At 43.0% G+C, this 25,727-nt stretch overlaps 1 protein-coding gene across 4 annotated transcripts in view; it reads right to left on the bottom strand.

Moving 5' to 3' along the window:
- The window catches only part of PRUNE2 (prune homolog 2 with BCH domain), a 483,266-nt gene that overhangs the window by 329,955 nt on the left and 127,584 nt on the right, over positions 1–25,727 (bottom strand). For all 4 annotated transcript variants that reach the window (XM_077474900.1, XM_077474897.1, XM_077474898.1 and 1 more), the window contains exon 4: positions 18,769–18,932. In XM_077474900.1, coding sequence (XP_077331026.1) covers positions 18,769–18,932 — 164 coding nt within the window. The remainder of the gene's footprint in view (positions 1–18,768; positions 18,933–25,727) is intronic.

Genomic DNA, 25,727 nt, shown 5'->3' with positions numbered 1-25,727 from the left:
CTTTATATATATGCAAAATATATGCGTGGTCCCACGCTTATGGCAATAGATGTAGTTGAAAATGAACTGCTGCCCCTACTGGTAAAACCACTTAAGTGGAATGTAAATGCAAGTGTAAATGAGAAAAAAGTAGGTGTGGCGCTGTTCTGGGGTGCAATATTTGCATACCATTGTGTGACAATCTGTGTGTCCCTATATTATACTCCCAACACAATTAATGGATTAATAAGCATCAAAATGAATAAACGTGCTTAAAGTGCCACGTGCCTAGTGCATACACTGGTGTATATTAGTGCTAGTAATACACATATATAAAAATAAGTAGATATTCTGTGATCATATATAGTCCATTCTTCAACCCAAATGATCAAAAATAAAGTGTTCTTCAAAACCATGCCTTGGTGATCCTTACATATAAATCAAATTCATGTAAAAAAATAAATAACTTTTCTGTGATCATAAACAATCCATTAATCATTCCAAATGAAAAATAAATCTAAAAGAAAGTGACAGGTGCTCTTCAAATCCGTGCCTCCATGATCCTTATAGACCCCCTATAGGTATTGCACTCACCTGAACCACTCACCCCAGACAGGGGTATCTTGCTTTCACAGTATCTGCCACTGTGCAGCAATCTTCAGGTCTGTATCTGCAGTATCTGTTATATTTTTCCGTGCTTACGGTGTCAGGTGTGCTTTTCTCCTTTAAATCTCACTCCGCATCACCCACATATAGGAAAGAAACACCTCCATAGTGTGATTACGTTTAAAATTACATTTATTCTCACAAATAGAATGAAACCGTACTCACATGGCTTCAATGCATATACAGCCTTTAAAACAGGAAACTGGGACGGTTCGTGTTCCACGGCCCGAAACCGGAAGTGACACAAAGATGCTAGATGGTCTGCCCAATTTTAATTTTGATGCTTATTATTCCATTAATTGTATTGGGAGTATAATATAGGGACACACAGATTGTTACACAGTGGTATGAAAATTTGTACCCCAGAACAGCGCCACACCTACATTTTTTCCCATTTACATCTTTATATATATATTTCAATGTTAAAGGCTAAATTCACCTTTGGGAAAAAAAAGAATGTTGCACTTATTTTCTTTCCCATGGAGCCTGCAAAGCATGGCATCCACAATCGGTGGATCATGGGTGTAATATCAGGCTTCTGCAGACAAATCATATGGCTTTCCAATTGCCTTTCCATATGGGATGTCAGTTTAAAAGTTGCAGGGCTCATGAATGAACTACGAGTGCGTTCATCTGTGCCCTTGCAGTTCACTGAGATGTACATGACTTGTAGCTTTCTCATTCACTGATTACTGTGAATGAATGACACAGCTTTGTGAACAAGGCCTTGCACAGCTGCCCTGATTTTGAAATGTGACATCAGGTATAAGGAGAGGACCCCCCACCTGCTATCACAGGGAGAGGGACACTCAGGGGGTGGGAGAGTGGCCTTGGATAATGTGTAACATGCTCCAAAGGTGATTTTATCTTTTAAAGCGGGAGCCCCGCAAAATACTGCAGCTGCTGACTTTTAAAATAAGGACACTCACCTGTCCCAGGGTCCAGCGATGTCGGCACTCGAGACTGAACCATCCCTCGGTCCTCGGATGCTGCTGCCGCCATCTTCGGTGAGGGAATCAGGAAATGAAGCCTTGCAGCTTCACTTCCTGGTTCCCTACTGCCCATGCGTGAGTCGCGCTGCGCAATCAGAATGGTCCCTGCTGTCTCTGGGACCCGTGTGTGTCCCAGCAGACAGCGCGGTGGGAGGGGAAGAGGCATAGACTCACATGGGAGTCTATGCCCAGAAGTGGGTGCAAATACCTGTCTTGGGTGGGTATCTGTACCCCCTCCCCCCAAAAGTTGCCAAATGTGACGCGGGAGGGGGGGAGGGTTTCGAAAAAAAAATTGTGTGAACCTCCGCTTTAATTGGCAAAGGAAATTAATTGTGATTTTACTTAAATAAGGTGAATCAATTTAATAGTTGGTGCAAGATAAGAAAGTCATGAAAATTAGGCTTCAGGCTGTCTGAACTATATCTTATTAAATTGTCCTCAAGGTACAATGTGTCACTAACATTAATATATACCCTAAAAAGGAACTCCCAACATTTTACTTGACCCTCACATGTAATTTCATAAACTAAGAGAAACTATAATAATTTGGGGTGAACTTTAATTTCATTGTTTTCTTTTTAACCAACTTTAAGCTCCTTCTAGGGGACCCCCACCATTCCTTGAGGAGCATGTGTGTATATTATTTATTCAATACTTACCTTTTCCAGATACCTTTAGTCTGGTCTGAGGCACTTCCTGGCACATGGCTTTGTTGCCAATCTTGCTTTTAGGCTTTGCATCCTCATGGTGTGGAGTGTTGAGGGGATGCCCCCTCCCATGAGACCTCTCTGAAGATACTGGCTGCTAAGATATTGTACACACCTCAAGGAAGCAGACTGTAGAAGTCCCCCACACAGAGGTGGTGAAAGACCTTTGAGTAGAAGAGCAACACCGGAACCTCCCCAAAGCTATCCTGCTCTGATCTACAAGTCTAAGATACCACTAGATCATGTGAAGTAAAGGAGCCAGCCTAAAGATTCAGTGTCCAGCCGAAGTAGCTCAATGAGAATGGGGCCCAGAAATCTACAAATATAAGCAGGAAGACCTGAGACTGGTTCTTAGAGTAAACTAACAGGCATTCTGTGTCTCCTTTACCCTTCTTCCCTACTCTTTATGCACACGTGCAATAAAGTTTCAAAAAACAAAGCAAAAGTTCCCACCATTTTAATCAACCTGAGGGCAAGAACTTCACCATGAAAGAAATATGTCTAGGACATTTATCATCAAGTAAGTGAGTGTGGGACATCTGTAATGTCTGCATGCTTCACCTTCACAGTAGCACTATGTTTTGGCACCCAACGTGGGGCTAGAAGGGCATTGCACATTGCAACAGCTTGTCTGAATTGGACTTTCCATCCGATATTGGGTTTCACTTGTTAAATTGTTGCTTTAATGTGATGGAGAGACATTTCCAAAAGTGTTTATACCCTTTTTGTGCGTTTACTTGTGTTCGTCTCTTTGATCAGTAAATGAAGAGGTTATTGCATTGAGACCTTTTGCCCCTGTTTTTGGCTAGAAGAGCTTTTGGAGTGAACCTCATCCATGGCTTTTGTCCCATATAGCCTGTGGAAGAGGTTCTACTGAGAGAGGAGAATGTAAGCACTGCACTACATGGAGAGTGTGAAAGCAGCTGAACTCTCTGTCTTAATTACGGTTCCTCACACCCAGCTTTGTGGCTGCAGCAGATACAGGAAACTCTCATTTGCGTATCTCCTGTAAGTGATTTGTGGTCTAGTACCAGTGTTACCTGGCCACCAAAGCTTGCTTGACACCAGAATATAGATGAGTTTGTGCAGGAACCTAGCTCTCTGCAATGTAATGGGCTTTGAGATTGTGGGCCTATCTTGAAGATATCTGCCACCATCTGTCCTTGGTCCATGTGTGGGAACTGGAAGCTACTTAATCTGTTGCCCAGTGATCATCCTCTAAATGTTTATGGGGACACTGGTTTCACCAGTAAGAATGCAGAGGTACCAGCCCCCACTGTGGAGCAACAACCTCCCTGCCCAATGAAAATACACTCTTTTTTGAAGGAAGAGGTCGCTTACCAAAGTTTCCTGATGAACCCAGCAGTTCCCCTTGTGTACTTTCTATAACTTTGCAAAGTAATATTAGTTTAACTTTGTGAATGCGGTAAAAATTTACTTGGCAAAGAATACAAAATCATGTGCAAGAGAAATGTAAAACAAATGATTTTTGCTTCCACATGATTGAATGATAGAAGTCAGCACACTTTCATCTTATTTAATAAGCTAAGTGAAAATTCACTTTTCAAAGTGAGCATGTTTTACTCCTTTAGTAAATCAGCCAAAAGTGTCTACTGATATGCCACTGTGCACACTTATTATCCAAGTCAAAAGTACATTTTATTCTACAGTTGTTTTACTTTATAGATATTATGTGATTTATACCCAGCAGCCTACTTTAGTCGGATATGTCAAAAAAGCAAAACATTAAGAAAAGACAATATTCACATTTATGACTCTGTTTTGATCCCCACTGCTTGCTGTTGCCGTGACTACATCGGGCATTTCGAGTAAAAGGAAGGAATGTAATGGACTTTTGATTATAGCAGTTTCAGATAATGGAAGGATAATGAAAGTTACATATTTCACCATCAAAATATAATTATATAAACATTTTTTTGACCAGCAAAACCTTAAGTATGAAATCACAGGACACTGATCCATATTCATTGTCCACTGTAGGGCATGCGTGTCATTATCACCAACACCATACAGCCGCAGGACACAAAGTTAAACAACCATCAAAGCTGTTCAAACCACCCAACTGATGTGCAGATAGCATCACTTAATATTCCTGTGCCCTAATCAGTAAATGCAGCCGTGCTATTTTATGTGTTCATTTTTTAATATTTAATATAATGCTACTCTTAACAAACTCTTTACTCCCTGCTTTTTTTATGATGCCTCCTGTGGACTCTTGAGGGATTGTTAACCAAAGACCAGATCACACTCTTTTAGCATGAGCAGAAATAGAAACACATTATTAAACTTTTCAGTGTGTAATGTCGGAATAAGAGATAAGGTTCAGGTTCACAGGAGATCCAGTTTGTTTCAAAATCTATGGACCCTGTGAAAAAATTTGGAAATTCACCAGATCAAATTCTTTGCAACTATAATGCACTGTCTGGTCTTTGAACTACTTGATCAACTGGCTTAAAAGGTCCAAATATGGGGGTTTTGCTATGGATCAGCCTTTCACTATGAAAAGGTGGGTTCCCAGCAGCCATTTTGTCATTATTATTGTGGATTGCAGTGTGGTGGGATTTTTGTGTACTCACTTCAGAGACAGTCCTTTTTTTAGGATTACATTTTTTGAGTGTCAGCAACAAATGCAGCTGCAGTCTTCTATTTTGATTTATTTGGGTTTTTTTTAGTTTAGTTTATTTCACAGTTACAGTATACATATTTTTATTTCCTGCTAAATTTAAAAAATTTGGTTGGGATTTTTTTTTTATTATTTTAGTATCCACAGCATAAACTTGTTGCTGACATAAGCAATTCTGCCCTTTGTTTGCAGCACCTTACTGCATGCTTCTGCCATATTTATCAGCGTAAGGCACGCACACGCGTATAACATGCACTTTCATTTGAAGAGGGAAGTTTCAGGAAAAAAAACGTACATTTTAAATAAAGAACTTTAAAGCAAAATAAGGGTCAGTGCCCATCATTGCAGTCTGATCAGTGCCCATCTGCAGCCTTGCCTTTGCCCATCAATACAGCCTGCTTGGTGCCCATCTGCAGCCTCACCATTGCCCATTAATGCAGCCTGCTCAGTGCCCATCTGCAGCCTCACCAGTGCCCATTAATGCAGCCTGCTCAGTGCCCATCTGCAGCCTCACCATTGTCCATTAATGCAGCCTGCTCAGTGCCCATCTTTGCAGTCTGCTTAGTGCCCATCTGCAGCCTTGCATTTGCCCATCAATGCAGCCCCACTAGTGCTGGATTACATAGAGCCAGGATCTTCTGTGTCCTCTGCGCTTGCAGTCACTTACAGTCCCGCCTCCTGGCCTGGCTCCTATGATAGACAGAACACCAGTCCAATGGACATGTGACAGGAGCCTTGCCAGGAGGGGGGGACTGTGAGTTACTGCGAGCACCGAGTATACAGGAGATCCCAGTTCTGTGTAATCTGGTGGCGCTCACCCCCTCCTTCCACTCCAAGGTAGCCAGGTATCGACGTATTCATGCACCCATGATTTGCCCCTATTTTGAGGAGGGAAAAGTGTGTGTTATATGCCGATAATTATGGTAGTTTGCACCAAAGTATCACATATTTATTCATATTGCCATAGCTGGTGTAATAATTTATAATAATTATTGTTAAGTAATAAATAATTAATAATACATAATATAAAAAAAATGTAATAATGAAAAATAGGTTATCCTTATGTAGCGCCACCCCCGAAGGAGCCGCTTGGTGAATTTGAATTTTCTGATCTCCGGCTCAACTCCAAGATTGACCTCAGCCCCTCTGACACACCTGGTTAAATAAAATTACTGCAAACACATTTAAGGACACGTGTGGTAAATACCATTATCCTGGCTGTGGATTATCACATAAAAATAGACACACACCTGGTAGTGATAAACAAGTTCAACATATTAGCACGGTTTAAAGCATATGGAAACTTACAACACTGTTAAACCTTGCTACAAATAATTAATACATTAGAAAAGACAACTTTCAATATTTAACTGCAGCTATAGAAAGGGCAGTAATCTACAGTATATGTTCTTAGCACAGGTGCTGAGAAGGAGGAGAGAAGACTTGTCAACTTCTCAGCTCCTTCTGGGCCGCAAACACCTTTAAGAGGCCAACACACACTGAAAATAAAAGGGTTACACAAGTACAGTAAGCACAGTTCTGTAATGTTGCAGGTCCTGAGGTGAAGAATGCTAGTGTTTTCTGCTAGCAAACGGTAGGGCGCTTGCGTTAAGAGAAGGTTTAAACAAGCTTGCATGGAGCAGTAATCCTCTAGCATGTTCTGTTAGGTAGAGATTTAAAAGGGCAAACTACTAGAGATGGCAGTTCCAAACAAGCATCCCGTGACACTAAAAAGGGAAATTGGTATCTGTCATGCAGTGTCAGTATGGTGTCAAGAAGGATGTTGGGTTTACATCCGCTCACCAGTCCTTGGTGCGATGACACAACAATAGTCCCAGGTGCTGGTTCAGGCTCTTGATGCTCCTAGGGATGTTGTAAGGCACTGGATCTCTTACTGATGGCCAATCAAGATGACTGGTAGCGAAACTCGCCTGAAAGGCGTGAGTCATATCTACTGAGCTGAGTGGTGCTGGGCTGCTGAGTAGGGTCCCTGGACTAAATAGTAGTGGACCACGACCATCTCTGCTCCTGGCTCCCCTCAGGAGTCCTCACTCCTTCGTCTCCAGGCAACTCTCTCCTGGCAGTCTCCAGAAAATCTTGGCTTTCTCACTCTCTGATTCTGCTAGAGTCTGTCTCTCTCAGTCTCCTCAGTCTCAGCAGTTTTCCTCAAACCTGTCCCCTCATCACACTCTCTCTCTCTCCCTCTCTCTTCTCAGACCGCTCTCCTTATTCTCCTTACAGACTCTTTTTACCAGGCTTCAGGATATCCCTCCTCCTCTGTTGGGGCACACAGTCCCTGGTATCAGCATGTGTCTCTCTTCTCACTCTGGCACCTCAGTTCCTTCCCCTCCCACACTCCTCCTCTCCTCGCTTTTACATGTCACTGTGTCCCAGCAAATGACTTAGAGCATTGGTATCTCCCTCTCTTTTAAGCAATCTCTCTCCTCTGGCTCCTGTCAGCACTCTCTCTCTCTCTTTTACCTCAGTACTTCTCGTTCTTCTCTCCCCTCAGCACTTCCTGAGCCTCCCCTTTTCCCCAGGGTTCACTCTCTCACTCTTAGTTTTCTGGCAGGACCAGTCAGCATCTCTCTGTCTCCATCTTGTGGCCAAAAGGAGAAATTGCATTACAACATGCCTGCTACATACTCCACCCACCAAAGAACCTTTGGTCCCCAAAGGAAGGACAGTGTCTATCAACAATAATGTCCACAACCTGTTACATGCTTTCGAAATAAAATGGGAGGCAAAAACAGGTTAGTACATGTACTGTAACAAAACAAACAATTTGCCTGCATGTATGAATCTGGCAGAGGATCCTCCCACCATTTGTCATAAGAGGGAAGGTTTTTCTGCCCACAAGCCACTGATATTGGGATGGCCCACCTAGATGTGCCAGGGGGTGAGCTGGAGTCACCCCACACTAAATCTGTAGTGGGGGGGGGGGTGGTCGGCAGGCTGTGCATTCTCTGAGATGTGAGGATCGCTTCTTCAGAACCTTTCCCTAAAATATCGTATGTCAGTCTTTTTGGTGGGCGAATTGTTTGCTCTCCTCTTTGCTCTTTGGGCTCAGGCGTTTTGGGTATAGTAGCCTCTTCCTCTGATGCTGCAGAAGGTTGAGGAGCTTCTATGACCGCTACAGTTGGGTAACTCAGAAAGTCTCTTTGGCTTGCCAAGGGTTGTCTCTGTGGGATGAACTCCACAGCCTTAGGCCTAGGGGTTCCCACATCTGCTTCTCTGGGAGAAAGGGGAGTGGCAGTCTCTGCTAGCGTAGACTGCCACAGTCAATCCATGCACATTTCTTCATCTTCACTGTCTTCTGCATGTTTGGTTGCAAGGATTGAGACCTGCTTACTGGAGGTGATTCCTGAGAGATGGTTTGAGTAGGCTGTTGATTTGGTTGATGAGGTATACGAACTGCTTCTGATAAAGGTAGCAGATGATTCCGGGACCAGGTCTTTAGTGGGCTTGTGCTTCCTTCTGGGTGAATCTGGTATACTGGCAATCCTGGCAACTGCTTGCTCCACAGATCAGCCATTTTGTGTTTCCCAGGGATGCCCAAGTTCCTTAGAAACACTCTGTCACCAGGCTGTAAATCATATACTCTCACCTTTAGGTCAAAGTTTTGCTTCTTTCACTGGCCACGGGTGTCTGAGACAGCCTTGGCTTTCTCATATGCTGTCTTCAGACTCTTCCTCAGGAGGACCACATATACTCTGTGTGAGACCATTGAGGTATGATCTCAAGATGTGCCAAATGCACCAAAGTCCAACCAGCAGTTGAGCTTCCCTAGCAAACATCAGCCTATATGGTGACTAGCCCGTGGCCTCGTTATCAGTGCTATTATAGACATTAGAGATGAACCAAAATTTCGGCCTCTGAATCATATCGGCTGAAAATGGCCTTTTCGGCATTTTTCCAAAAGACAATTCTTGTCGGTAATGGCGCCAAAAATCGCGCATGAGCAGTAGCGGTGGGAGGACCTTCGAGTGACGTCACCCATTCTGTAGGTTGCTTGCATGTTCCTCGTGGTTAAGATGCCGCACTCGTAAGCACGTTCCCTGCTGAGGCACTGACACCTTCCCCGCGCATGAGCAGTAGCGGTGAGAGAACCTTCGAGTGACGTCACCCATTCTGTATGTGGCTTGCACGTTCCTCGTGGTTAAGATGCCGCACTCGTAAGCACGTTCCCTGCTGAGGCACTGACACCTTCCCCGCGGACGCTCCTCGTGCTTGTGAGAAGCTGCTGTGACCCGAGAGGCGCTGCTGGGACACTAGAGAAGCTGCTGGGACATGAGAGACGCTGCTGGGACCCGAGAGACGGCTTCATAGAGGGCTGCACATAGCATACTCAAGTACAAGAGTGGGAACTGTCCCTCCTGGATGGCTACCCTTACTACTATTCGCCAGTGAGCAATGCATTGCCTTTTGCCTTACTTAAACTGACAGAAACAATCCAACTAGTATTATTTAATTTACTGTACTACTGAAATTGAAATGAATGATCTTTCTGTCTATAGCAGTCAAACAACATGTATTACTTACTACTTGGCCTTTGTTAAACAAGCCACTCTTGCCATGCAGTATAGTATTTAAAAAATGTCTGTCTGTCGGCAGTGCAGTACATCTGACTTGTAGAAAAAATTATATTTGATATAATTGAACTGATCTGAAATGGAATGCATGCTATTTATTTTTGGAACTATTCTGTAGTATACTATAAATGTCACTTTGTCTTTTCAGTATAGTTAGTTATACAGTACACACTGATATGAGAGCAAGCACATGATTTTTTAAACATGACAGTACCCAATAAATATAATATATATTTAATAATGATATATTATATTTTATTGCATTGGGGCTGGAACACAGTGTGGTCTACTGTATGACTATGTATGTAACCGGCAGCTACATACATACATTTTTATCGCTCATGCAGTCGCTGACACCTTAGGGAGAGAGAACTGAATTACTAGTTCTGATTTAAGTTGAAAATTAATAAAGTCTTCTTCTTAGGCTTAGTCTTAGCCATTTTATTTTTATATTATTTATTTATTATTTTTTTATGCTTTTTTTTTTTTTGTTTTATTTTGTTGGGTCAATGTGCACTGACTGCAGTCTGCACTGCAGGATATGCTGTAGTTACTTTAAATTATTATAATTTTGTATTTTATTTGATTTTATCTTCTGTGTACACTGTCCAATTTATTTGGGTTGCTTTTTATTAAAGTACTTATTTACATTACTGGATTGTACTATTCTTTTATTCATAAACTTAATGATTCAGTTGAATATGAATAATATAATGAATATAACACATTTTTATATAAATAATTTTTTTGTTTAATATATAAAAAGCCATTTTCAGTATCGGTGCTGTTTCGGTTTTCGGCCTAGTGTATTTTTTATTTTCGATATCAGTTTCGGCACCAAAAAACCCATTCGGTGCACCCCTAATAGGCGTGTACAATAGCTGCAATGTGCCTGCTCCAATGCTGTTACTTTTCAGTCGTAAGAGTCCCAACCATATCCAGGAGGGAGCGATTAAAGCATTCTGGCTGGGGATCAGCTTGAGGGTGGTATGGAGTGGTACTGCTGAACACCTAACAGGTCTAACAGTCTTTTAATGGGTCTACTCTCAAAGTCTCTCCCCTGGTCAGAGTGAATACGCTGAGGTAGGCCGTAGTGGACAAAGAACTTCTCTACCAAAATTTTGGACACAGTAGATGCTTGCTGATCCTTAGTTGAGAATGCCTGGGCATACTGGGTGAAGTGGTTGATCACCAACAGAGCATTTCCCTGTTCACTCGAGTCAGGCTTCAAACACAGAAAATCAATACACACCAATTCCAGTGGTCCTTGACTTTGAAGATGGCCCATTGGGGCTTATCTGTGGGGTAAAGTCTTCCTCTGTATACATCCTATGCAGGAGTGACAATATCCCTCAACTTCAGCCCGCATACATGGCCAATAGAACCGGTCTCGGACCAGTTTGAATGGCCTCTCAGGCCCTAAGTGGCCATGATTGTCCCTAAGTCCCTATCTGAAAGCTTAGGTAGGCCGTTATCCCTGATCTGGGACAAATCACAGTAGTATTTGGGGATACCTGCCACTGAGACTCCAGTGGCTTCTGCCCCAGTTGTTCCTCTGGTCTGATGTTCCGCTCTCTGACACAAGGCTTGTATACCTTCTGGAGTCAGTTGAGTCCACTCTTCAGAGGAAATCCCCAAGTCATAGGGTCTCCTCTACAGGGCATCAGCGTATCTGTTCCCAATTCCTAGGTGGTATTTTAGGCTGAAATGGAACCTGATAAGATGGCCAACCACCTGTGCCCGGTGGCATCTGGTTTTGATGTGGTGAGTATGTACATGAGTGGGTTGCTGCCAGTTTTGACCACGAAGTCTGCACCATACAAGTAGTCTTTCAACGTGTCCACCACTGCGCACTTCAGAGCCAAGAATTCTAACTTGTGAGTAGTTTCGTTTTTCTCAGCAGGTGCAAGACCTCGACTTACATAAGCAACAGGCCGCAGGTATCAATCTCAGCCCATCTCGACTGGCATCAACATGCAGCTCATATGGCTTGGCTGGATTGGCATAGGCCAGAACAGGTGCAGTTGTTAGAATCCACTTCAGCCTCCGAAAGGCTTGCTCACACGGGTAAGTCCACTGTTCAGTCCACTGTTCTTGGATTGACTCCGAGGCTTTCTGGGCCCTCCATGTTGTTTGATCAGCTTCGCTAGGTCTGGGTCATCATTCTCATCCTAATTTTTCAGTAACTCATAAAGAGGGGGGCTATTCTAGCAAATCCCTCAACAAATCCTCCTGTAGTATGAGCAAAATCCCAGGAATGACCTAAGCTCAATTACATTGGTAGGCGTTGGCCAAGAGGTGACAGCTTCCAGCTTCTGAGGGTCAGTAGCTATTCCTTCAGCGGAGAAAACATGGCCGAGGTAATTAATTGAAGGCTGGTAAAATTGACATTTTTCCAGGGACAGCTTCAATCCCTCGTCATGGAGTCTCCTCAGAACCTTCTCCGGACGCTCTTCATGTTCTTTGAGAGTTTTGCCGAAGACAATGATATCGTCTAGACACACCAACACTTTGATTAGGTTCATGTCCCCTACTGTCTTCTTCATCAGTCTATGGAACATTGCTGGGGCACCGGACAGACCTTGATGCATCCTATCTAGCACAGCTAGGCCTCAGATAATACACTCTAATGTTTATTTCAAGATAAAACCCATTTGTCTCTTTCAATTCGCTGCTTATTCAACTGTTCACAAACTGTCCTAAAGTTAGCCAATTTCTACCATGTTTTTAAATTTTAAGATAATGTAATGTTGTAAAAAAATAAGCAAACTATACTATTAAATAGTTTTTAGCACTGACCAATTCGTATGTAGTTGAAGGTCTTAGCTTAATCGGGTGTTGCAGCCAAAACTACCTAAAAAGCCCCTTTTCAAATCTGAATGAAATTAACCACTTCAAGACAGGACTGTTTCACACCCTTCCTGCCCAGGTCATTTTTCAGTTTTCAGTTTTATATCATTTTTGTGAGAAAGAAAGTGTTTTCTTTTGGTGGTAATTAATCACCATTTTTTTAATTATTATTATTTGCTATATACAAGTGGGTATAGAAACAAAATTACATTTTGTTGCTTTCCAGCCTAAAATGAAGGCAGACACCGTTTTTGTTTTATCCAGCTGTATTTACTTAGTGCAACTTATAACATCCATGTAAAAGATATAACACCAACACGTCAGAAAAAATTCAAAAACAGAATCACTGAGTTGGAAAAAGGATCACCCCCTCCTAAAAATGACTTGTGAAATCAATGAGTTGTAGCTAATCACCTTCTCAATGGCACACAAAGCCATTTGACTTGCAACTGTGATCAGCTGTGGTAATTTTAATTAGCTCAGCATGAAAAGAGATTTCCTGGACCATTTCAGTTTCTGCAACTGTGCAACTTCAGTGCAACTGAAGCAAACAGTCAACTATGGCTGGCAAGACACTGTCAAAAGATATCCAGGATAAAGTTGGACATGCACAAGTCAGGAGATGGATACAAAAAAAATGTCAAAAGCTTTAATAATGCCTAGAAGCACTGTGGGCTCCATTCACAAAGCAGTATCTTACAGCATTTGAGTATGTGATACGATACTGCACAGCGTTTTTTCAAAAGTTTTTTTGGCATTCACTTAAAAACGCTACTAAAAGACCAGCTTAGTTATTTTATGAAGTCATGCGGTATTTTAGTAGTGAAAACATGCGGTAATATAACATCAGAACCATATCGGGCCACATGCCCTTAATGAGGGGGATGCTTTGAGGCAAGAGCTCTACCTGCCCCCCAAAGCACCCCCAGATCCCGCCATATTCGCTATGTGAATGACTAAGGTGTAAAAAAGGACAGGAGGCAGTTTTTGACAAGTCCTTTATTAAAAAAAAATTTTAAAGTCCCCCGTTATAGCTCTATCGTCAGTCATGATGCCACTGCCGACCCAAGAAAAAAATAAAGTTCCACTCCTGACGAAGGCTCCGGCTGTCTGACAGTTCTTAAATAACTAAGCCCCCTTGTGAGGTCACTGATGCAGCATGCTCCCAAACGGTGATGTCACAAGGGACAGTGCCACATGGTCATTTAAGTACTGTCAGATGGGGGAGCTGTCAGACTACGGGAGTCTTTGTCGGGAGCAGAGCTTTTTTTTTTCTCGGGTTGGGGTGGCGGGCATCGTGATTGATGATACAGTTGTGCTCATAAGTTTACATACCCTGGCAGAATTTATGATTTCTTGGCCATTGTTCTGAGAATATGAATGATAACACAAAAATGTTTCTTTCACTCATGGTTAGTGTTTGGCTGAAGCCATTTATTATCAGTCAACTGTGTTTACTCTTTTTAAATCATGTCAACAGAAACTACCCAAATGACCCTGATCAAAAGTTTAAATACCCCAGTTCTTAATACCGTGTATTGCCCCCTTTAACATCAATGACAGCTTGAAGTCTTCTATGGTATTTGTGAACGAGGCTCTTTATCGTTTCAGATAGTACAGATGCCCATTCCTCTTGGCAAAAAAATGTTGGGCTGTTTTGCATGAACTGTACATTTGAGATCTCCCCAGAGTGTCTCAATGATATTGACGTCTGGAGACTGAGATGGCCACTCCAGAACCTTCACTTTATTCTGCTGAAGCCAATGACATGTCGACTTGGCCTTGTGTTTTGGATCATTGTCATATTAGAATGTCCAATTACATCCCATGCACAGCTTCCTGGCTGATGAATGCAAATGTTCCTCCAGTATTTTTTGATAATATACTGCATTCATCTTGCCAACAATTTTGACCAAATTTCCGGTGCCTTTGTAGCTCACACATACCCAAAACATCAGAGATCCACCTCCTTACCTTTCATCATAGGCTTTGTTGACTCGTCTCTAAATGTAGCGTTTATGGTTGCAACTAAAATCAAAATTTTGGTCTCATCACTCTAAATTACTTTGTGCCAGAAGGTTTAAGGCTTGTCTGTGTGCTGTTTGGCGTATTGTAAGCTGGATACTTTGTGGCATTTGCGTAGTAATGGCTTTCTTCTGGCGATTCGGCCATGCAGCCCATCTTGCTTCAAGTGCCTCCTTATTGTGCATCTTGAAACAGCCACACCACATTTTCAGAGAGTCCTGTATTTCACCTGAAGTTATTTGTGGGTTTTTCTTTGCATCTCAAACAATTTTCCTGGCAGTTGTGGCTGAAATTTTAGTTGATCTACCTGACCATGGTTTGGTTTCAACAGAACCCCTTATTTTCCACTTCTTGATTAGAGTTTGAACACTGCTGATTGGCATTCTCAATTCCTTGGATATCTTTTTATATCCCTTTCCTGTTTTATACAGTTCAACTACCTTTTCCCACAGATCCTTTGACAATTCTTTTGTTTTTAACTCAGAATCCAGAAATGTCAGTGCAGCACTGGATGAAGGATGCAAGGGTCTGCCAGCAGTCCAGAAACACACTGACCTTTTATACACACACACACACACACTTATTACAAGCAAACAGATAACAGGTGAGGATGGTTACCTTTAATAGCCATTCAAACCCCTTTGTGTCAACTTGAGTGCATGTTATCAGGAAAAAATCACCAGGGTCATTTGGGTAGTTTCTGTTGTCATTACGATTTAAAAACAGTAAACCCAGTTGATTGATAATAAATGGCTTCACCCAAACACTAACCATGAGTGAAAGAAAAGTGTTTGTGTTATCATTCATATTCTCTGAAAAATGGCCAAGAAATCATAAATTCTGCCAGGCTTTGTAAACTTATTTTTTTTTGCTTTTTAATCAAGGACTTGTCAAAAACTACATACAGCAAGAGGCCTGCAGCTCTGAAGCAGTTGCAGGAATTTATGACAAAGAGAGGTCATTGTGTGCATGTGACAACAATATCAAAAATTCTCCACAAATGTGTCTTGTGTGGGAGAGTTGCAAGAAAAAAGCCACTCCTCAAGAAAGACCACATGCAGTCAAGACTGGGCTTTGCCAAAGTGCACCTTGAAGATTCTGAGGCCACATGCAAAAAGGTGTTATAGTCAGATGAGACTTAAATTCAATTATTTGGCTTCAATGCCAAATGGTATGTCTGGCAGAAATCCAATACAGCTCACCATCCAAATAACACCATTTCGACAGTAAAACACGAAGGTGGTAATATACTGTTATGGGAGTGTTTCTCTGCAGCAGGGACTGGAGCAGGATAAAAAAGGAAAAATGGATGGAGAAAATACCATCAAATTCTTGAGGGATATCTGCTGCCCTCTGCCAGAAAATTGTCAATGGGAAGAAGAATTTCCTTCCAACATGACAATGACCCAAAGCACACACCAAAAATTACCACGCAGTGGTTGAATGAGAAAAAGGGGAATGTCCTTCCATGGCCTAGTCAGAGCCCAGACTTAAACCCCATTGGAAATCTGTGGAATGACTGCAGTGCACAAACGGTCCACATCAAATTTAACTGAACTTGAGCAGTGCTGCAAAGAAGAGTGGGGAAATACTGCAAAGTCTAGATGTGCAAAGTTAGTAGAGACATATCCCAACAGACTAAAGGCTGTAGTTAAAGCAAAAGGTGGTTCAATAAAGTACTGACACAAGAGGATGATAATTTTTCCAAATCAGTGATTCTGTTTTTAATTTTTTTTTAATTTTTTTTTATTATTATGACATTTTGGTGTTATATCTTTCACTTGGATTTTATCATTTGCACTATCAACTGATGAACTGTGTGTTTTTATTTCAGGCTGTAAAAAACAAAAGGTCATTATTTAAAAGGGAGGTGATTCTTTTCTATACCCACTGTAAGGTAAAAAATACATTTAAAAAAAAAGAAAAACAGTTTCTCATAAAGTTAGGCCAAAATGTATTCTGCTATATTTTTTGGTAAAAATAACCCAAATCCAGTATACATTATTTAGTGTATACTGTCTACAAACTATGATGTACATATCATTTGAAAATTGAACAATCTTTGTGTGCTGACTACCTATCTCATTTCTTGAGGCCCCAAAACGCCAGTACAAATACCCCCCCCCCCCCCAAATGACCCTTTTTTTTAAAGTAGATAGTCCAAGGTACTTAGTTAGAGGGATGGTAAGTTTTTTGAAGTTGCATTTTTTTGCAACGATTTTTTGGAAAATAAAGAAATTGAACAAAATGTATTTTTTCACATAGCATAGGCACACTTACAAATACACCCCAAAACAAATTTCACATTACACCTCTCAAGTATGATGTATTGGCCCAAAATCCAAGGAGAACCATTGTGTTTTCAATAAATTATGCGTCTAATTTCCTGAAACACACACAAAATTACTACATTTAAAAAATGTTTAAATGACAATTGCACGGTCATGCTACGCTGTAGCCAAACAGAATTTTTAGCATTTTGTTCCCACAAATAAAGCTTTCTTTTGGTGGTATTTGATCACCTCTGTGTTTTTTATTTTTTGCTAAACAAATAAAAAAAGACCTAAAATTTTTTTTTTTTTTAAAGTGTCTTTTGTTTCTGTCATAAAATTGTGTACGTTTTGATGGACACTGATAGGGCAGCACTGAAAGGCACCGATGAGGTGGCACCAATAAGGCAGCACTGATGAGCACTGGTAGGTGGCACTGATATGCAGCACTGATATGCAACAATGATAGGCATTGATAGGCGGCACTGATGGGCACTCATGGGTGGCACTGGTGGGCACTGATGGGCACCGATAGGCGACACTGATGGGCGCTGGAAGGCTGCACTGATGGGTACTTATGGGTGACACTGATAGGCGGCACTGCTGGGCACTGATAGGCAGCACTGATGAGCACTGATACATGGCACTGATGGGTACTGATATGCGGCACTGATAGATGGCATTTTTAGGCATCACTAATGGCATTGGCACTGGCAGGCATTGGGGATGGGCACTGATTGGCAGCTGACTGGGCACTGATTGGCATTTCCCTGGTGGTCTAGGGTGGCATACCTGATGTTCCAGTTTGGTGGCCATTCCTGGTTGTCCCGGTGGCATCTTGGTGGTCCTGGGTGGGCATCCGAGGGGGGGCTGCACTGATAAACAATCAGCACAGACCCCCCCATCAGGAGGGAAGCCGATCGGCTCTCCTCTATTCACATCTGTCAGACGCGAGTTTGGAAAAGCCGATCAATGGCTCTTCCTGTTTACATTGTGATCAGCCATGATTGCACATGGCTGATCACGTGGTAAAGAGTCTCCGTCAGAGGCTCTTTACCAAGATCGGTGTAGCGGTGTGTCAGACTGACACACTGCACCACTGATCGCTGCGATGCGCACCCCCTCAAGCGAGCAAGAGCGCTCGTTTTGGGAGGCCGTTATATGACGTCCACCCAGAACAAGAGCCGTGGCGCCCAGCCATAATTTGATGGCTGGCGGGCGGGAAGCAGTTAAAGATGTAATTTTTGCCACAAGTTTTTAGAAAATGAAGAAAGAATAAAATTTAAATATATTTGTTTACACAGATACACAGAGTTGTCAATTAATAATATATTTCTAACATAGGTATACTTAGAATTCCCCCCAAAAAAACAATCTGCTACTCCTCTTGTATATAGGGTTACCACATGTTTTAGCCTTTTCATAGCCTAACTACATAGAGAGGCCCAAGGAATTCTAGAGGCTTAAATTACGCTTCTAATTTCCTGACTACCCATCACATTTTTGGAGGCCCTGGAGTACCAGGAAAGTGGAAACTCCCACAAAATGACCACATTTTGGAAAAAAAACACTCCAGGGTATTTTCTAAGAGGCATAATGAGTCTTTTGAAGACTTAATTTTTTTTGCCTAAAATTTTCATAAAGTACAAAATGAAAATGAAATTGTACTGTATACATCTATACAAAGGTGTCAGTTAATAGGATATTTCTAACACACAGCACTGACATACTTAAATGCATCTTCAAAGAATTAAATTTAAAGGGTTTCTTCCATATTGGCCAAAAGTCACATTAAATGGACCCTCTCCCTGCTTCAGGGTATTTAAAAAAAAAAATTGTATGTTAAATGTCCCCTATGGTGGTGCCTAGCTTACCTAATAGCCTTGAAAATGGCCAGAATTTGCAATCAAGATACAGCCCCATAGACTTCAATGGGATTGGCAGTTGCATTCAACATTTTTGAGTTTCAAACAGGATTCAATGACACCCTTCAAATTTGATCTGGACAGATTTGCACATCCCTATTCAAAATAAATCACTCACCTCTAAGAAGGTGAGCTAGCTGGCAAGTAACCAGTTCAGGTGCGTCCTGCAGAATCTCTCTTGCAACAAAGGCAGAAGATGAGTCATGGATCTCTTGATCACCATCCAATCTCTTTCCTGGATTGATGATTTTCACAATTGATGATGCCAAATTTTCATCTTCACTATGAATGACAAGAAAAATATCCTAAAGCAAAAGCATTAGCTATTTTAGAATGTTAGACATATATTTTGTAAATAGATAGATACTATGCTCTGAATAACAATCATGTAAAAAAATGTTAGCAACTGTGTTGCATCCCTTTAACCTATCCATACTCAACCTCATCATAGTACTTATTCCTAACCCTTTTCTAACTTTATGTGTTAACTCATTCAAATTAACCCTTAACAATTACCTTAAACCCTAGCACTCAAATTAGGCCCTTAATTTATCTTGAAATTCACTTAAAAGAGAAGCACGGGTTTGCTTTTTCTGCTTACATCTATGTGAGCTGCTGATATCTAAAAATGTTTCCAACCCTCTCAGAAGTCTCTCCATTCTGTTAAAATGTAGCTAAATATCTGTGGGAGGGGCTACAGACTTTCATTCAGTGTAATACCGACAATGGTCTGGCTCTGGAGTCTGGATCCACCCGCTTTCCTGTCATCTTGCTTGAATGATGTCGGCTCTCTGCTCTCTCCTGAGACTTCACAGTTTGCTCCCTCCTCCCTTCTCTCTCCTCCCTCCTCCTCTGCAGCCTGTTCAGATTGTCAGAGGAATCCAGCACAGATATCAGCACTTCAGTGACTAAGGTAGGAGAAGTCACTGATAGTGCTGTGTATGTAAATGTCCTCTACATATTACTATCTACCAGAGTGAAAACAATATATTTTTAAAGCAGAATACACATATAGATGTGACAGCACACAGGCATTCCATGCATTGCTGGTATAGTAAAATGAAATAAGATCAGAGCTAACATTGTGAATGAATCCTTTTATTGACTATCTGGATTTTTATATGAGACAATAAAACCTTCCATTCAAATCTACTTATATTCTCATACTAAAGCACAGAGCTCCTCAGATATGGACGGAGCTTTGCTCGCCTAAAATTGGTGTATTACCTAGTACCCCTAGAGTAATAATGTTTCCTTCATTGTAAAATAGAGTATTGCAGGATTACAGACCCCTTACATTTGTAATGCTATCTGGGGCTGTATTACACAGCGTATTCATGCAGCTGCACAAGTACAAGTACAATATACAAATATAACGTGTTGAGGTGTCCTGGAATGTTGAAATCAATTCTAGGCTGATAGCTGCAGTGTCATCACATGCCGTACAGTGTCATCACATGCTGTACAGGGCCATCACATGCCATACAGAGTCATCACATGCCGTACAGTGTCATCACATTCCATACAGTGTCATCACATGCCATACAGAGTCATCACATGCCATACAGTGTCACCACACGCGGTACAGATTCATCACATGCCATACAGTGTCATCACATGCCATACAGAGTCATCACATGCCGTACAGAGCCATCACATGCCGTACAGAGTCATCACATTCTGTACAGAGTCATCACATGCTGTACAGGGCCATCACATGCCGTACAGAGCCATCACATGCCATACAGAGTCATCACATGCTGTACAGGGTCATCACATGCCATACAGAGCCATCACATGCTGTACAGAGTCATCAATTGCTGTACAGTGCCATACAGAGCCATCACATGCCATACAGAGTCATCACATGCTGTGCAGGGTCATCACATGCCATACAGAGCCATCACATGCCGTACAGAGTCCTCAATTGCTGTACAGTGCCATACAGAGCCATCACATACCGTACAGAGCCTTCACATGCCATACAGTGTCATCACATGCTGTACAGAGCCATCACATGCCGTACAATGCCATACAAAGCCATCATATTCCGTACAGAGCCATCACATGCCATACAGAGCCATCACATGTTGTACAGAGCCATCACATGCCATACAGAGCCATCGCTGCACATGCACGGTTTATTGGATGCATTATCTGGTGGGAGCCATTATTCGATAGGAAACCTACAGTTGGCTACCAGTGGGGAGAAGGAGGTGAAGTGAGAGACGCTTGGCAGATGGAAATGGGGCGACATAGAGAGAGGACACAGAGCTGCTAATCATCTGTTGCCACAGCCCTGCTATTGAGAGGAGGCCTGAGCCGAGGGCCTGTACTGCGAGGAGGTGAGTCACCTTCTCCGTGTATGTCTACAGGCCAATATCTACCTACACAGGAGGGCACACCCATGTACACAGGCCAATACCTACTTACACAGGGGGGCACAGCCATGTACACAGACCGATACCTATCTACACAGGAGGGCACACCCATGTACACAGGCCGATCCCTACCTACACAGAGCGGCACACCCATGTACGCATGTCAATACCTACCTACACAGGGTGGCAGACCCATGTATGCATGCCAATACCTACCTACACGGGGCGGCACACCCATGTACACAGGCCTATACCTACCTACACAGGGAGGCACACCCATGTAAGCAGGCCGATACCTACCTACACAGCAGGGCACACAGAACAATGCCCCCCATCGGATAATGCATCTGATGAACTGTGCATGCGCAGCAATGGCTCTGTAGGGCATGTGATGACTCAGTATGGCATGTGATGATTCGGTACGGCATGTGGTGGCTCTGTACGGCATGTGATGGCTCTATACAACATCTACTGACACAGTACAGCATGTGATGACTATGTATGGCATGTGGTGGCACTGTACAACATGTAATGACTCTGCACGGCATGTGATAGCTCTGTATGGCATGTGATGACTCTATACAACATGTAATGACTCTGTATGGCATGTGATGGTTCTGTATGGTTCTGTTCGGCATATGGTGGCACTGAATGGCATGTGGTGACACTGTACGGCATGTGATGGCTCTGTACAACATGTAATGACACTGTACGTCATGTGATGACTCTGTACAATATGAAATGACTCTGTACAGCATGTGGTGGCACTGTACAGCATGTGGTGGCACTGTATGGCATGTGGTGACACTGTACGGCATGTGATGACTCTGTACAACATGTAATGTCACTGTACGGCATGTGATGGCTCTGTACAACATGTAATGATACTGTACGGCAAGTGATGACTCTGTACGGCAAGCGATGACTCTGTACAGCAAGTGATGGCTTTGTACGGTATGTGATGGCTCTGTATGGCTCTGTACAGCATGACATGGCACTGTATGGTATGTGGTGACACTATACGGCATTTGATGGCTCTGTACAACATGTAATGGCACTGTATTGCATGTGATGGCTCTGTACAACCTGTAATGACACTGTATGGCATATGAATGCTTTACCGGCATATGGTGGCACTGTATGGCATGTGATGACTCTGTATGGCATGTGGTGGCAATGTATGGCATGTGGTGACACTGTACGGCATGTGGTAACACTCTATGGCATGTGATGGCTCTGTACAACATGTAATTACACTGTATGGCGTGTGATGGCCGTGTACAGCATGTAATGACACTGTACAGCATGTGATGACACTGTATGGCATGTGATGACTCTGTATGGCATGTGGTGGCACTGTACGTCATGTGATGACTTAATACAACATGTAATGACTCTGTACGGCATGTGATGACTCTGTACTGCATGTGATGACTTTGTACGGCGTGTGATGGTATGGCAATGGTATTCTGCTCAGATTTTCTGATGTGGGAGCTGCAGCAAGCATAGCAGGCAACTATACAGTGTACACACACATGCAGGCTATTTGTATATACAGTGTACATATCAAGGCTTTGTCTGTGCAAACAGTGAGCAGTTAGTTCTAGGCTGTATCTCTGTAGTTTGTGCATATTCCAGGCTGTTTTTGTGTGTGTGTGTGTGTGTGTGTGTGTGTGTGAATGCAGCTAAAATTGGGGAAGAAGCCCTCTCCAACACCCTCCAGATCCTGTCAAGCAACTTCTGTTTCCTGTATGAGGTCAAATTACTATGGAAACAGAGCCATGTGACCAACATGCTCGTTCCCAACCACGACTCTCAGGGGAGGGTGGGCAGAGGCAGGGGGTGTGTTGGTGTGTTGCTGAAGTTGTATACACCCCCTGAGAACATTTCAAACAGGCAGCTGGAGGAAAGTTTAAGTGCACATGCTGGAGAAAACTAAAGGCGGTAGGAAAAAAAGATGATTTGTGATGAATGTAATAGGTGCTATTTATTTAACCCATCCTATACTTCTCCTTTAACTAATTTCCAACTTCAACCAAAATGTTTTATTTTATATTGAGATTCATGAAATTTTTTATTTTTTTTAAAATTTAGAACCATGTCTGTGTACCTGTTGGGGAGATTTATTTCTCACTGTCTGCCAGAACAGGAAGTGATGTGATTTTGCTTTTTTTGGAACACCGATCCAAACAAAGGTTAAAGCTTCTCACAATGTTCCTACTGCTGTTATTGCCTGTACTAGAATTAGGAGCACAGGCATTACCACGGGGGAAAATCTCCCTGATAGGGTCACCAACAGAAATAAAAACGTAACAGAAATTTTTACTTCTTGCTTATTGTATCCAAAACCAAAGAAATGTCTGTAGCTAGGTTTTAACCTAACATTAAGGTAAACCTGCAATATTTAAAATAACGACTAACTTTCAATCTTAAACTGAAAGTTTACGTTGCTAAGTGAAAATATGCTTACTTTAGTAAATCAACTCTTCTGAATCCTCTGCCACTGGAAACAAGTTGACGGTGCAAAGGAAAAATAGGATTTTTGTACTCACCGTAGAATCATTTTCTCTGAAGTTCATTGACAGACACGGCACCTTTAATCTTAAACTTAGGGTTATATCGCCACCTTCAGGAGAGGACTAGTCAGAACATGTAAAAACAGCAAAACTGCACAGTACCGCCCAGGGGGCGGTCCTACTGGCTGTAACCCCTCACTGCTTCTAGCAGCTCAGTTCGTCAAAAAGCAGTACAAACATAAATAGGAGGGGTGGGTGCTGTGACTGTCAATGAACTTCAGAGACACAGCACCTTTAATCTTGACCTTAGGGATGTCCCCAAGCAGTGTCAAAAAAAGAGGGGTGGGAACAGCAAGAAAATAAACTCCACCCATAACAACCAGAACTCCTCAACAGAGGAGTTGCAACCTTAAACAGCCGCCTGCAAATCCTTGCGGCCGAAGCAAGCATCCGAAGATGAGCTCACATCAACCTTGTAAAGTTTAGTGAAAGTGTTAACGGATGACCAGGTTGCCACCTTACACACCTGGGAAACGGACGTTTGATGTCAGAAAGCCCAGGAGGCACCGATTGCCCTGGTCGAATGTCCAGTGACAGGAAAGGGGGGCGCCCGCCCCCTTATGGCTTAAGCCTGAACCACGATCTGTCTGATCCACTGTAAAATGGTGGCCAACGAGACAGCCAGGCCCTTCTTCAGACTAGCCACTGATACAAACAGCGAGTCCGACCTCTGCAAAGGAGCTGTAGCAGACAGATACACCTGCAGCGCCCGGACCATGTCCAAAGAATGCAAAGCAACCTCTTTGGAATGGGATGGCCGAGGACATAAGGACGGAAGCACAATGTCCTCATTTAGATGAAAGGCCGAAAACAACCTTTGGAAGAAATGAAGGCTGCGGAAGCAGGACCGCTTTATCCTTGTGGAGAATCAAGTAGGGAGACTTGCATGACAAGGCCACCAACTCAGAAATCCTCCTGGCAGATGCCAATAGCCACTAGAAAGACTACTTTCTGAGAGAGTGTCAATAAGGGAATCTCCCTAATGGTTACAAACGGCGGTTTCTGAAGCACCGAGAGCACCAGGTTCAAATCCCACAGAGGCAGCGGTGGTCAAACCAGAGGGGACACATGTCAAACCCCCTGAACAAATGTTCTCACCAATGATTGAGTCGCCAAAGGTCGATGAAAAAAGACAGCCAAAACGCTAAGCCAAAGGGGAGAACTAGAAATTGGTAGTGCTCATTCCCGACCGCAAATCGTAGAATCCTCTGATGCCTAACTCATATGGGGACATGCAAGTGTGCATCCTTGATGTCCAAGGAGGCCAAAAAATCCCCCTGATTCGAGTGCAGTGACCACGGAGTGAACTGATTCCATCCTGAACCTTTGTACTTTAACAAATTCGTTGAGGGCATTGAGATCCAGGACCGGACAGACGCCTTCCTTCTTTGGGACTACAAACTGCCCTGATGAAACCAGTTCGCAGACCCACTGGTTGGAAAGGAGAGAGGTCCACCGGGCTGCAAACTCCCGAAGGTGACCCCCCACCCGAGCGTTGGGCAGGGACAAACCTTCATGTGGCAACAGATTTGCTTGTAGGCTTGTTTGGCTTGCGAAACCAGGGATGCTTTTGTCCCTCATCGGGCACCTTGTCGGACTGGGAACACTTACCTGCCGACCCGGGTGGACAAAAAATCCACTTCTGGGTGGAAAAAGAGGGCCCCTGCCTATGGCGTGGCTCCTTACCTTTTCTGGACTGTGGGAACAAAGTACTCTTTCCCCCAGTAACATTCTTAATAATGTCATCCAGCGAGGCTCCAAATAGCCTCTCCGCATGGAAGGGCAAATCTGGCAGTGCTTTCTTAGATGCCTGGTCCACAGACCAGCATTTTAGCCAAATCAGGCGACGTAGCACCACAGCTGATACTGAGGCTCTAGAAAGCAAGGGGGTCATATTTAAGGCTGCATCACAGACATACTTCAGGCCCTGCACCAACTGGTCTGCCAGTTCCATGCAGGAGGGGAAACCTGTTGTTTCTCCAACACACGTTGCAACAACTTAGCCCATTCAGTAAGTGTCTGTGACACCAGGGCCATAGCTAACACTGGCCGCAATGCTGACCCCACCACAGTAAACATGGACCGGGCAACCGCCTCGGCCCTTCTGTCAGCAGGGTCAT

The sequence above is a fragment of the Lithobates pipiens genome, unplaced genomic scaffold (assembly GCF_037356315.1).
Source record: "Lithobates pipiens isolate NorthernLeopardFrog02 unplaced genomic scaffold, aLitPip1_a1.2 Scaffold_13, whole genome shotgun sequence".
Taxonomy (NCBI): domain Eukaryota; kingdom Metazoa; phylum Chordata; class Amphibia; order Anura; family Ranidae; genus Lithobates; species Lithobates pipiens.
This window is presented reverse-complemented; position numbering and strand designations above follow the sequence as displayed.